The sequence below is a fragment of the Chiloscyllium plagiosum genome, unplaced genomic scaffold, assembly GCF_037043375.1.
Source record: "Chiloscyllium plagiosum isolate Xiang-an unplaced genomic scaffold, Cpla_swu_hap1 HiC_scaffold_22, whole genome shotgun sequence".
In the NCBI taxonomy this organism is placed as follows: domain Eukaryota; kingdom Metazoa; phylum Chordata; class Chondrichthyes; order Orectolobiformes; family Hemiscylliidae; genus Chiloscyllium; species Chiloscyllium plagiosum.
Window position 1 is genome coordinate 13,609,750 of NW_028270160.1, and position 13,985 is coordinate 13,623,734.

Below are 13,985 nucleotides of genomic sequence, written 5' to 3' on the forward strand. Positions count from 1 at the left end.
TGAAGCTGAATTTCATTTCATTTTAGAAAGGGAGTTTATGGAGTACATGTTTTTAAAGAATTAACAAGATGTTAATAGTAGAATTTTAAAACAAAATATTGAGATATAGGGATCACAGTCAGTGGTACCAGTGAGATGAAATGTTTAGGTAGCCACACATTTGTTGTCTGAGATTGTGTTAATTTATGAAGTGTAAATGTCGTCTTTTGTTTTTTTTTTTAGCAACACGATACCAAGACCGGAGGCACAACACAACACAGAATCCCGGAGTTCCCTTGACCAGTTTATGGCTAAGCTGTGTAGACATCATCAGAAACAGTTTATGAATGTATTAAGCTACATGCACAGTGAAGCAAGTCCAGAGGAGCAGCCCCGGGAATTGTCAACACGTGAAGACATGGCCACACCCAGCCCAACCCCCGTCCTTCTACAGCCTAAAAACCCCGAGGACCAAACCCCGAGCACCTTAAAATCGTGTCCTTCCTCAAATCAAGAGACTCAGACTTCAAACAAATCGAACAGTGAAAGCATCAAGGAGGAAAACCAGCCAGCTCATGAGGAGCTACTCCTGCTGGGAATTGAAGCAAACAGAGTTCCTTCTGTTGAAAAGCTGACACCCAGAGGCTGCTGTAGCAGTGGGAATTATATAAAAAACTGCACTGAAGACGCAGGGTTCTCCTCTATACGTGTATGTACTACTGACTTTAATAAAACTGGGAGCATGGAGGGTCTACACAAAGAAACTGTGAATCAAAAGGGGATCAGTATCATACAACTAGATCAGTCCTCTAGCGAATGTGCACACATCAGTACTGTTGCCCGAATAGAAGAAATATGTTCTAACAGTCATGAGAACAAAACAGAGGGTGCGGTAGCTGCCAGAGCTCAGGTTGAAACTCCTCAAGTTCTTCCTGATGAGCTTTTGAACTTGAGTAAGAATTTGACCAAAAATCAGAGTAGTTCACGGGGCAGTTCCAGAGCTGCCTCTGATCACAAAGCAATTAAACACACGTCAGTTCAAGGTGGATCTCGAGAACATACCAGTGCTGCCAAAAGAATGATCAAAAGTAACCATGTGCTCACAACGGAGTCGAGCACCAAAGATTGTTGGTTTCCCTCTAAGTCGCGTGCTGCCAGTGGCCGCTTGAGATTGAAACCACAGGCTCCTCCCACAAAGACAGCCAGAAAGAGTACCAGGGTGTCTGTACTGCGGGCTCGTTCTTCCATGCCTATGTGCCAATATGTGAATGAGCACGACAACCAGTGTGATATTGTTTACATCAGCAAGCCTATCACGGAATGCCGTTTTGATGCTCAGAGGTCCTTATCTTCCAGTCGAAAGACTGCACGGAAAAGCACACGTGGACATCTCTGCAACGAAGAATATTGGGAGCTAAAGACTGTCCGCACTTTGGCCAGGAGCCCAGCAATGGAGGCGAGAAATGGGAATTGTCCCTCGTTGATTCCCATACCACCTGCTCCAGTGACCCCGAAGCAAGCAATTGTCTTGCCTGTCAGCGTGCCCATCTGCGTTTCTGTGGAGGCTGGAGCTGGTACTAATGAGGACCCAAAGGTGCAGCTGAAAGTCTCACAGGAAGATAGTCAAGACTTTGGTTATTCAGAGAGCAAAGGGGAGCTGGTGGTTGAGCCGAGTCAGACCTGTCGATCACAGGAGACTGAGGCACTTTTCCGGACTGAAAACAGCCCACGAGGTGATCCTGAGAGACCTGGGGATCCTGAACGACCCAGGGATCAGACCCCCGTCTCTGATTCCAAAAGCCATTCTCTGGAAGTCAAGAACATACCAGTCTTGACCTCACAAATGAACAACTGCATCACAACGCATGCTGATTACCAAGCTCTCTGTGACAGCTTGTCAGCTGAACTTGGTGCTTGTGAAAGCACTGAGCTATCAGAGCTGCTGACAGAGTGCAGGAAGGCTGGTGGGAGCCCTTCTGAACTGGAACAGTTAGTAAAAGAAAGCGATGCTCCTGAGGACATATCTTCAACAGCAGGCTCTCCAAGCAATTTGCAACCTGTTCCAATCAATCAGAACCAAAACCCTTCAGTGACATCTTTAGAAAAGATGAGCACCAGTTCATTTTGTGATATTGAGGTTAAGATCATTCCTACTCAGGAGCAATGCAGCACTCAGCACTTCAACAACAGTGAAATATTAAACATTAACAAAACCACAACAAGCGATAGTCTCAGCTGTCCGCTATCAGGAGATCAGCGTACTGGAGAGGTAGTTGAATCTCTTGGAGATGTGAATACGATACGGGTAGAAAAATCATTAACTGAGATCGAAGAGCCCAGCATATCAGAACAGGCATTTGGTGTTCAAGATGAAGCAGTTGCATGTTCTCTCCCTTATATGGTTTCTTGTCCGCCAATAGTTTCCAGTTGTAAGGATGAGAGCAGTCACATTGATTCAGGAGGGTCTGTACTGGAGCTTATGGAAGGACCTCATCAGGGAACTGATAATATGGGGTGCAATATAACAGTGAATGGACCAGCTTTAGAGAAAACAAAATTGGAAGACCCTAATGAAAATGTGATTGACCAAAAGAGGGAAGGAAGCAATAGTACTGAAGAAACTCCTGAGTCTGAAAAGCAGACAAGCCACCACAAGAAGGCACGAGGCCTGGCTGCACCAGAGAAGAAAAAGCATCGCAGGAAATTGGAACTAACTTCTTCAGATAGATGTTTACGAAGTCAGCAGCCTAGGCAACAAGCTGTGACCTGTCCCAGTGACATTAAAGAGCAGCCACCAGTTTGTGGTGATGGCTTATTGGTACCCTGTCTTAATGTAAAGCTCCTGAGAAGTCAAGGCGAGAGAGGATACAAAAGGGAGGTGTGCATCAACAAAGTAACATCTGTTCAATTTCCTACAGAGTGCTTCAACAAAATCCTTCTACAAAGCATTGTTGACCCTGAGAGCAGAGTATGCGAGTCTCCTATTACCACATCTGAGCAAGACATTGACAAAACAAAAAAGGCGACTGTCAAGCAGCTCTCCAAAAACCTCCTTTTGAAAGATTTTGAAAACTTTCAAGATGAAGAATTGGTAGATGACAATCTTAGCAATGAAGGAGCACACTATGAACAAGGTCAGGTTCTCGAGGTCTGTGTAGATTCCCGATCATCGGAAGAACGGAAAGTTTCCTTTTCTGCTCACGTCAGAAATGATCAAGATTCGGAATCCTCTGATGGTTCGGTGGATGAAATGTCTCCTGCTATCCAACAGCAGTCAAGTTCAGGGAAGGCAGATACCTGTAAAGAGAACTCAAAATGGGCAAGAGGAGGCATGATGAAAAGATTGACAAATGTGGGATCACTGCATCAAACAGCTAAAGGAACAACCCCCAAAGCACCACCAGGCGATAAGGTTCTTGCTGGGTCTCGTACCTTGAGATGTTCAAGTATGTCCAACGCAGAACCAGAAGCAATTGCGCTACAAGAGGACAGCAAATGCTTAAATATGAATCAACCTACTGAATTTCACCAGGAGAATGAAGAATCTGAGCTGCTAGGTCTGAGCGACACTGATGCTCCTGAACCGAGTCGGCCAAAGTTTTTGGACTGGTGTTCAGAGGACGAGAACCAGGAGCTGATCACCACTTTGAATGCCACATATGAGAACATTCACAAGGCTTGGATTCAGATGGAGAAGGAAGTGCCGGTGATGCAGAAATCAAAATGCAAGTCTGACCGGCTCAAGGACATCTGGAAAAGCAAGAAGAGGGCTCGCAAAGCAAGAGGACTGTATGACCATAAAATATCCCCTGTACAGAAACTCTTCATGACCAACTTCAACCTCGCCAGCATCTGTAAATGGTTCATGGAGACAACTGAGACCAGGTCTCTGATCATTGTTAAAAATGTCAGTGCCCGGAATCCGGTGGAGACCATGAAAGCCAAAACCTTCCTTCAGAAGAACTCCATGATCAGTCTGTTCCCCAGTCCCCAAGCCGAGCGGCTAAAGAAACACCTGAAAAAGTTTGCCATGGCGTCTCCTGCTCGGAACAATTGGAAGACTCGAGCACTGCTGGACAATGTGCATAGGAGAGCTGCGACAGGGGCAGATGGAGCAGGGCAGCAGCAGTGGAGCTTTTCCTTAGATACTGGAGAAGGCCTGACTCCCAGGGACCTCTTTCTGGCCAAAGTGGAAAGTGCTCCTGTCGAGGAGGTTGTATTTTCTGCCAGCAACACGGCAGCCCAGCCCTCCAAGCATTTGGGGTTGAAGAAGCCAGTCAGTGCATGGATCTTGCGGAAATATTCCAACATGAGAGGCAGGCTCCACAAATTGCAGCAAGGGAAGGAGCACGCTGGGAGGAAGGTCTTAGCTAAGCACAAGAGCGTCTGTATGAACCCCATGGTCTCACCCAAGCTGACCTCGCAGGCCCAACTGGAGTCTCACGGAGCCCCTCTCCCCGTTGCCTCTCGGAAGCCTGAGGAGAGCAAAGGGAAGAGGAAGGCACTCAAGGACACTCGCATCGAGGAGCTCCGTGTGGGGCGAGTCAAGAGCAGCAAGTCCGAGGTAGGTCCTCCTGTCCCTCTGCCCAAATCCGTGCCCAAGCAGTTGCCTGCAAATCGCAAGTCCAGAGCGGAGGTCAGCTCTGTAAAGGCTGCAGCTCCCAAAAGGGCTACTGCCAGTGGAAAGACCAATATTATGTCCCCAAAAAGCACCGAGAAGAGGCTGTCTGGTGCTAACCTGAAAAACGTTCCGAGGGGCAAGGGCGCACCCCAGAGTAGAGATAGGGCTAAAGGCAGAAAGACGAAAAGAAACAGCAGCAAAGAACGTCGGATGAAACCCAACAAGAAAGCGACAGGATCTTCAGTCAGGGCCAAGAGGAACATTAAGACTGATGCCAAAAAGAGAAACAAGGTGGCCACCCCAGTGAGACGTAAACGGAAGGGTGAAATCACTTTGGAAGCTACGCACAAAAAGAAACGCAAGTTAAATGAGAAGAGAGACCCTGTACCCAACAAACGCAAGCGGACTGATGCAAAATGACATGCTTCCTGAATGACCTACTGTAAATTATTGTGTCTTTATACAACAGCAGTCAACAAAAGATTGTTGACTGCAGAAAGCATTAATTGTCAAAGCTGCTTTTTATAATCTTGAAGCAAGCCTTTGAAACCGCAGAGGAACGAACTCGTTTGATTTTTAATTTTATTTTTTTAAGCACGTGAGCATATAGCTTGTTGTAAAGAAAATACAGGGAGCTTCCCCTAACTGTGAATAGAGTTTTTATATGGTGCTATGGATGGTATTGTTTTCTTTTTCCTGTTTGTTTTTTTTATATATACACATATATATATAAATATATATTAAATATTGCCCTGGCTTAGGACTGAAATGAAAGCTGCAAGCGCAATTTGAAAAGAACAGTGCCTTATTTAATGATGAGAGGAAAAGAAACAATTTTTTTGCGTGTGTGTAACTAAGATTAAAGGCTTGCATTCACAATGGAGACTTGCTCTATACTTGTTGCACCTCCACAATCGGAAAAAAAAAAAAAAAGCCCTTGCATATAGAATAAAACAGCACAGAAAGAGGCTATTTGGCCCATTGTGTATGTGCTGGCTCTTTGAAAGAGATATTCAGTTAGTCACATGCCCCCTGTTCTTCCCCCTGAATGCAGCATAAAGTTCCTTTTTCAGGTATTTATTCATTCCTATTTTGAAAGTTACTGTTGAATTTGCTTTTTATGCCTTTTAAGCCAACGTATTCCAGATCACAACATCCCGATGTATAAACAAAAGAATTTCCTCACTGATTCTTTTGTTAGTTTATCTTCAATTTGTATTCTCTGTTTTCAGACCTTCCTGGTAGGAAGTTTCTCTTTATGCTCAATCAATCAAACATTTCATTTTAAACGCCACCTTACTTAGATTTTCCAATCCCCTTGTTTGTCTCTCCCTCCCGCCTGCTCTCTCTCACTCTGTCTCCCTCTCGCCCCTTATCCACTCCCATCCTCAAACCAGGGCTTTCGTCTGTTAAATTATTCAAGTGTGATTATGTGACTCTGCTTTCATTGCTCTTCCCAGATTCCATTCCACAAGCTGATTACTCAGATTGCAGTCTGTATTGCTCACTGATGTCTTGAGTAAGATTTCCTCGGTCAGTGTCTTCCAAGGCTGGAAAGCAGAGATTTCTGCAGTCTTCCTTCATAGCTCAAGTAAATTTACATGGCTGGTCCCACCCCACTTTCGCTTGTCTTTTGTGACTCAGTAGTCAACACTGATGATGAGGTGAGGACTCAGCAGCGTTCAATTCAAGCCTGGCTGTTCTCCGTATATGCCGTGGCTTTTTCAGTGTAATTTATTTGACTAAGTGTGCTATCGAGATAACAATAGTAAAAGCAGACATACTTGCATGTCTCCCACTCTTTGTACAATTCACAGAATGAAGAAGTTTATGGAGAGGCCACTTAGGCAACCATGCCCATTTGAAAGAGTGCCCAGTTAGTTTCCCCATTGCCCTCCAATCTATGCTTTTTTCTATTTCGAGTGCACATACAATTGCGTTTTATAAGTTACTATTAGATTTGCTCCCATTATCCTTTTGTCTGTTTCTCACTGACCCTCCTGTTTAGTGTACTTTAAAAATTCTTTTTGTCTTTGAACTTCCATGATAGGAGGTAAAGGCCTAGTGGTATTATTGCTGAAGTATTCATCCAGAAATCTGTTCAAGGGCCTGGGTTCCAATCTCACTGTGGTGTATGGTGGAATTTGAATTCTATTTTAAAAATCTGGAGTTGAGAGCCTAATGATGACCATGAAACCATTGCTGGTTGTCGGGGAAAAAAAAATCTTGTTCACCATTGTCCTTCAGGGGAGGTGACTGCCATCCTTACATGGTCTGGCCCACGTGTGACTCCAGACCCGCAGCAACATTGTCTTTTAACTGCCCTCTGGGGAAATTTTGAGAAATGTTGCAGGCTTAGCAACATTTGCACCCCAAGAGAGAATCCTTTAAAAATGCCAGCTAGCAGGACACGGAATGTGTAATTGATAAAGGCTGAATGAAAAGTGAACTGGGTTTTAGCTTGCTGTCCAAGGGTAGGTCAGATCAGAGATGAGCAAATCCAGCATTATTGTAACAAGATCAAGAGTAAAGAATTGGAATGGCTGGTAATGCTCATATGGTTCAATCAAGAGTTTAGTTTCTTGGGCTACTTGAGATGCGTTAAAAGAAACCATTTTAATCAGCCTGTACAGAGATGTTATTTCACATGATGGGACTTGAACCCAGGCCTCCTGGCTCAGAGGGAAGGTCACTACCACTGTGCCACAAGAGCCCTACTTATTCTAATCTGTGACTGAATACCCCAATTTGTTTGTGAGCGGTTTTTGCTGATTTAGTCAAACTCAGCCTTTTGGGAAGGTGAAGGTGTTGCAGGGAGGTGTCTTAATTCTTTCGGCATTATTCAAAGGGTCTCACCTACAACGTGAACCTCTCTTTACGTTCCTAAAAGAGTTGCACAGCAGCTCGAGGTGAAGAACCTAGAAGGTGACAGACTGAAAAAATAAAAATGTGGCACAAGTGAAAGCTTTTTCCAAGAGCAAATGCAGACGCAACAGACCAAATGGCCACCTGTGCCCTGTTTGTCTCATTCTTTAGGTCTGTGTTTTTCCAGTCTTTTCTGATTTTGGTTTAGTGGGTGATGGAACATTGCACCATAATCCAATAGGGCTGATAAAAGCAATAACTGCAGCTTTGCTAGAAGAGAATGGAAATGGAGATTTTAACCAGTGTAGAATCACATCAGAATATTGGGCCCAGTTGGTCATGCTGATTATTTATCCTCCACACTAGATACTACGGATCCTTTCTCATTTAATTCTGTCAGCAACCTCTATATATTTCTCCCTCACATGATAAACTAAGGTTGAAATGCATCAGTGTTATTAGCCTCAATCTCTCCCCAAACTCAAAGTCTACATTCTCAATAGTCTCTGGGTCAAGGTTTTTCTTCTGAATTCCCTATTGATTTTTTATTTTGAGTGTCTATTTTATATTAATAACCTCTGGTTTTGCATTCCCAGAGTGGAATTTCTGCATTAAACTCCTGTTTTAATAAGGGATTAATTTGGAGGAGCACCTGAATTGTGTAATTTGATCCATTCCCTTTGCCCTTAGGAGATTCTTGCCTGGATTTCTAATAAGTTTTTTTTGTGTTCTCAGGCACCATTGATTCCAATATTAAGCAATAAAAGTTTATGCCACTTAAATGATGAGCAATTGGCTAGTACATAGTGCCTTGCTGTTCATCCTTGTTTCTATGCAAGAGTTTTTTTTTTAAGAAATAATTGTTATAATATTGAATATTGATACCTGGTGGGGGTTTAGTTGAACAATGGCACCAGTGGCAATCCAAGACCATGCAGCTGAGGCTGCTACGTTGCCAGAATTAAACCAACCTTGAGTCATGGAGGTAACCTTGTAAGGTTGGTAATGCAGTGGACACTTACTATTTAGACAAACATGGCAGCTTTTTTTTTGCATACAATGGAATCCAGTAGCTTTAAAACAATATTTCATATTTGTGTGAACACTCCCTGCATTTCAGATTTAGTTATTTGGTGTGATGCTCATTTGAAACTTGCAGTGAGTACGATTATTCCTGTTCTGATTCATTTCAAGTATGGAGAAAGGTGGCATGTCATGATATATTTTCGGTGGAGAGGTTAGATATGGTTGTAATATAAGACGGATTTTCACCTCCACCAATTTTCCTTTTCCATCATTCATATGAAAACCTAGGTCTATATGTCTTGTTTGTGCAAGACCCCTATTCTCATTGATAAATATACTTTAGTTTCTAGTCTGACAATACCTTGGTTTTAAAATTCTTGCGCCTGTTTCAAAAAATATCCTTTAGCTTTGCACCTTCCATTCTCTGTAACTCCTCCTGCCTATAACCCTCCCAAGAATGCTCTTCTCCAATTTTGGTCTCTTTTTTTTTTCATCATCTCAAAGCTGTACTTTCAGTTGCCTGGGTCCTAAACCCTGGATTCCCCACACTATACATCTTTGCCTCTAAAAATCTTTGCCTTTTTTTAAAAAGTTGCTCCTTCGCACCTACCACTTTGATGCAGTTTTTGGTTACTCTTCCCAATATCCCCTTCTGTCAACTTTTATTTGACGTTCCTGTGAAGTATTTTGGAATGTTTCATCACATCTAAAGGTATTGTATATAAACACACATAACTGTTGTCTCTTACTTGCACCAGCATGGAGGAGAGGAAATAGTGTCTCCATGAGATTTCTAGCCGTACTGCTTTGCAAGCCTTTCTGGTGGACATGTGAAGATGGCATTGTTGGAACAAAGCTCATGGGATGTGTGAGCATGCCAGGGTGAGGCAGATGTGCTGCTCTTGTCCCAGGCTTCCATGCTGTGTAGACCCATTTGACTTCTATTCCACATTTTCCCAATTGTAGCTTTTTCAAAAAACAATCAAAGAAAGTTGAAATGCTGAACTATTTCATTACTATTCCAGTAATTGTACATAAAAGAATCTGCCATAAAAGAAAACAGAGCAGGACCCTTTGAAATAAAATGTCTCAGGTTGGCAATTCATTGTGGTGATGCAGAATAGGGCTCCCACATATCCCAGGCAGAAGTGAGGACTGCAGATACTGGAAACCAGAGATTAGATCAGACTGGTGCTGGAAAAGCACAGCAGGTCAGCAGCATCCGAGGAGCAGGAAAATCGATGTTTTGGGCAAAAGCCCTTCATCAGGAATACCTCTCATAGTCCCTTTTATGTTGAATATTGAGATGAGGAATGAAGTGTGCACGATACCCAGGATTGCTGTTTTTTGAGACTTAGAAGTGCATTAAGATCCATTTTTGTTCATTAGCCAAGGCACCACTATAAAAACACACGCACATACACTTCTGTTTCACCCCAACCCTCCCACATTAATGTTGTCTTCCAGTGTCCAAGAAGCAGAGAAAAAATATAGTTTGTTGTCCTTATTTGGAGAGGCTTCTTTCTAAAAGATTGAACATATAGAACATGCCCTCCACAATCCTATAAGCCATTAGTTATTTGTTATCCAAACCATACCTGCTAACAGTAAAGAACTATATCTAGCAAGCACTTTAGTACAGATGGGTGGCAGGCAAAATTTGGAAAACAAATGAAGAGAACTGCTGAAGAAGATTAGCTTCTCAGATAGCAATAAAGCCGATCTTCAGCTAATCACCTTTTCTCCCTTTTTTCATCTTGTACTGGTTCCCTACAAGTCTAGTGGCCTAATACAACGACAGCATTGTCCTTTGTAATAGGTTACTACCATGGTATTACCCTGAATGACAGTCTTGTAATAGGTTACTGGCCTACTAAGATCCCAGGTAGACTTTACTTAAATTTATCTGGTAACTAGCATTTGGTTCTCTCTAAAACTTCTCATTGTGGAATTACTCCTGTAAATCTGGTCTGTTCTGTACCTCTCAAAAAGGCAGCAAATACCTAGCAGAGAAGGAGAGATTAATGTTAGGTGTCCTACAGCTCATAAAGTGTCCTAGGTATAGGATGGTTTATGTGCCATGCCCATCTACCTGAACTGCTGAGTCATTCATGGGCGTTATAGAAACACATGAGTTCTGCTATGACTATTTGTTTAGCATTTTGGGTTGGGATTAGCATGATGAGTTGCATGGTCATTATCTTGGGATGATAATGGCACTCAGCCATATCATTTTCCAATGGACAGCTTTGCTGGCATGTTGGTAAATTTAGCAGTTGGTGTTTTTTGTTTACCATGTTGGGTGGTGGAGAGAATGTGATATTGAGAGTCGGTTCATGAATGAGTCGGTGAGTAACTTAATGCGGTTAGCATGCAATCAGTGGAAATTAAAATTGAAAGGCTAGTTGCAGGCAAGGACTTTCTAAAATCTCTCACAACGCTTAGGAAAATTTGTTTTGTTTCTGATGGTTACTAACAGTAAAGAACTATATCTAGCAAGCACTTTAGTACACTTGTACGAAAGTGTACTAAACTGTTAACACTTGTATGTGTTAATCAACCGGTTCTAAGCAGTGGCTTTTCCTTGGGCAATCAACAGCTTCTTGCAAAATAAAAACAATACGTTGGAATGTGTTCTTCCATTTGCAACTTGATCTCGTTCTAATCTGATTGGGGTAAGAATATTGAGGGATATGAAACCAGAGCAGGTATATGAAGTTCAGGTACAGCCAGTGGAACAGACACTGAGAGGTTGAATGATCCATCCTGAGCCTAACCATACATCAGGTAAAATCCATGGAAAACAAGGGAGTATGCGTCATGCGTCAGCTGCCTGGAATCACTGTGAACAGTTCTGGGCAACGTACCTTAGGTAGGACATATTGGCTTTGGAGAAAGAATCACAGAATCCCTACAGCATGGACGCAGGCCATTTAGCCCATTAAGTACACACCGACCCTCCGAAGAGCATTCCACCCAGACCCATCCTAACCTGTAACCCTGCATTTCCCATGTCTAGTACACCTAGTTTGTACATCCCTGGACACATTGGCAATTCAGCATGGCCAGTCCACCTAACCTGCAGATTTTTGGACTGTGGGAGGAAACTGGAGCACCTGGAAGAAACCTTCACAGATGGTGGGAGAATGCAAACTGCACACAGACAGTCGCCCGAGGCTGGAATCAAGCCTGGGTCCTTGGTGCTGTGAGGCAGCAGTGCTAACCACTGAGCTGAGAGATTACACAAATCAGGGTTGTATGCCCTGGGATTGAGAAGATTAAAGGATGATTTGATTTGATGTTTTAAGTGTTTTAACATTAGATACAGTGGAAGTATTTCTGCTGAATAGAGAAGCTCGGTTTACGGGACATAGTCTAAATGTTCAAGCCAGACCATCCAAAAGCGACATTAGGAAGAGCCTGTTCATACAGTAGGTGATAGGAGTTTGCAGCTTTTCAACAAATGGTAGTTGATCCTGGGTCAATTGTCATTTCTCAGTGAGAGTGAGAAGTAACTAAAAACATTAAGGGTTAGAGGCAAGGACTTTACATACATTTGGGTCACAGATCAGTAGCAATGAATGACAGAACAGGCACCTAAGGCCAAAGACCGTGCAGTAAGGATTCCAGATTTTCTAACATTCACAGAAAACATCAGAAGTGAAAATTTTGGAAAGATGTGCAATAGAACAAAATTTTGCTGATTCAGTTCTGTAAATAGTGTGTCCCTGGGAGTGAAAGAGTGAGGCCCTTTTGTTGATCGTAGATAAGTTTTAGAAAGAACTAAAGATTGTAATTCTTAAAATACTGAGATATTTAAAACAAAGAATTTGACTTTTTCAAGATGGAAAAATGGTCCAGTCATGGAAATAAATAAATAGGGATTTATACTGTCTGGACATAAAGCAACTGGTGTTTCCAAGGCATCTTAATATTTGTTAATTATTTTTAATAATGTGGCTTCTCCTTATCATTGGCTTTCTGTGATTTGAAAAATGTCCATTAATGAAAGTGACTCTGGTAGAATAGGCAGCAATTTTGTTTATGTAGATATACAATGTTAGAAACTTTTAAAATTGATTTGATTGGGCAATGCCTGTTTAAAAACTCAGTCTTTCAATATTCATTTTGAAGAAATCTGAGTATTTTCTCACAGGTTTTTAAAATAAGCTTTTCTTTAAATTCAAAGCAAGTTGTTTGTGGTACTGTAAATATTATTTATGGTAAATGAGTTAGGTCTGATGTTAAAAATCTGCAGAAATTTTAATTACACAGGGGAGTTCCTTCCACAAGAAGGATGCTTAAAGAGTAAGTTCTCAGCCCACTATATTGGGTAAGGGTTTGCTGGAGTGTGAGGTGCAAGGAGAAAACATAACTTCATTAGGAACTTGGTACAAAAGAACATCAAGACAATTTGGGTAACAACAATATGGTGTTCAGTGGGCTCTTCCCAGTGCTATGTATGGTCAGTTCACTATTAGAACCCTTCCACCTCGTGTTATTAGAGTTTCAGCATTTGTAATAAAATTCCCACAATACATTCTGTGTGATGCATGGTTCATACCTCACAATTAGAATTTAAAGAAAAATAATTAAAGCTTTATTTATAAAATATGTGGATTATATTGTGTTACAATGATGTGTGACTGACTGTAACTCACTGTTTGCTTTAGTAAATTGGGTGTTCTTTATTTACTGTGTTCCTACTTCCTCCTCCCCTCCTTATTTACATCTCCTCTTCAACCTCCTCCTCTCATTCCCTTTCCTACTCTGACTCCATTTTGTGTCCCCTCCTTTTGTTTTCCTTTGCCCTCACAATCTGCCCTATATTCCTATATTTCTCTCTGCCTTATATTTCTCTCTGCCTTATTTTCCCTCTCTGGTCTCCCTCTTCCCTCCCCTTCCTTGCCATCTCTCCTATTCCTTGCCTTCCACTTTTCCCTGACCTCCCTCTTCCTTTCCCTTATCATCCCTCTTCCTCCTCTCCCCCTCCCTCCCTCTTCCGTCTCCATTCTGCTATTCTCCCACTCCCTCTCCCTCTTCTCCCCCTCACCCTTCTCTTCCCCCCCTTCTTTTTCCCCCTCCTTACCTCTCCCTCCCCTTCCTTCTCTCCCACTTATCCTTCCTCTCCCTCTCTTCCCTGACTGTATCTACCTCCTCCCTCTCCTCCTACCCCAACCCTTCTCTGTCGCTCTCTCTCTGTCTTCGTGTATTGGAATTGTATGCAACCTGTTTACTTCAGTTGTAGCCTCCCTAATCAAGTCTAGATCGGTTGTTGCTGATCACTGGGGGAAATCAATGCTAACTTGATGTCTTAAGCCAAGTCTCAGATTCTTAATTCTCCAATTTCTCCCAGAATTGAATTAGTATTTTTGATTTTTTTCATTCCTATTTGTGTTTTTCAATCATTCTAGCATCAGTCATGCTGTGTTTGATCTGCCCATTCCTAATGTGTATATTTTATTAAATCTTATTAAAGCATAACTTGATTATT

At 42.3% G+C, this 13,985-nt stretch overlaps 1 protein-coding gene across 9 annotated transcripts in view; it reads left to right on the top strand.

Moving 5' to 3' along the window:
* The window catches only part of LOC122561413 (uncharacterized), a 108,103-nt gene extending 94,118 nt beyond the window's left edge, over window positions 1-13,985 (top strand). For 8 of the 9 annotated variants that reach the window (XM_087998758.1, XM_087998762.1, XM_087998765.1 and 5 more), the window contains one exon: window positions 223-13,985. In XM_087998758.1, the coding sequence (XP_087854884.1) occupies window positions 223-5,020 (4,798 nt within the window). In that variant the 3' untranslated portion in view covers window positions 5,021-13,985. The remainder of the gene's footprint in view (window positions 1-222) is intronic. The other variant, XR_015760875.1, reaches the window with a different exon arrangement.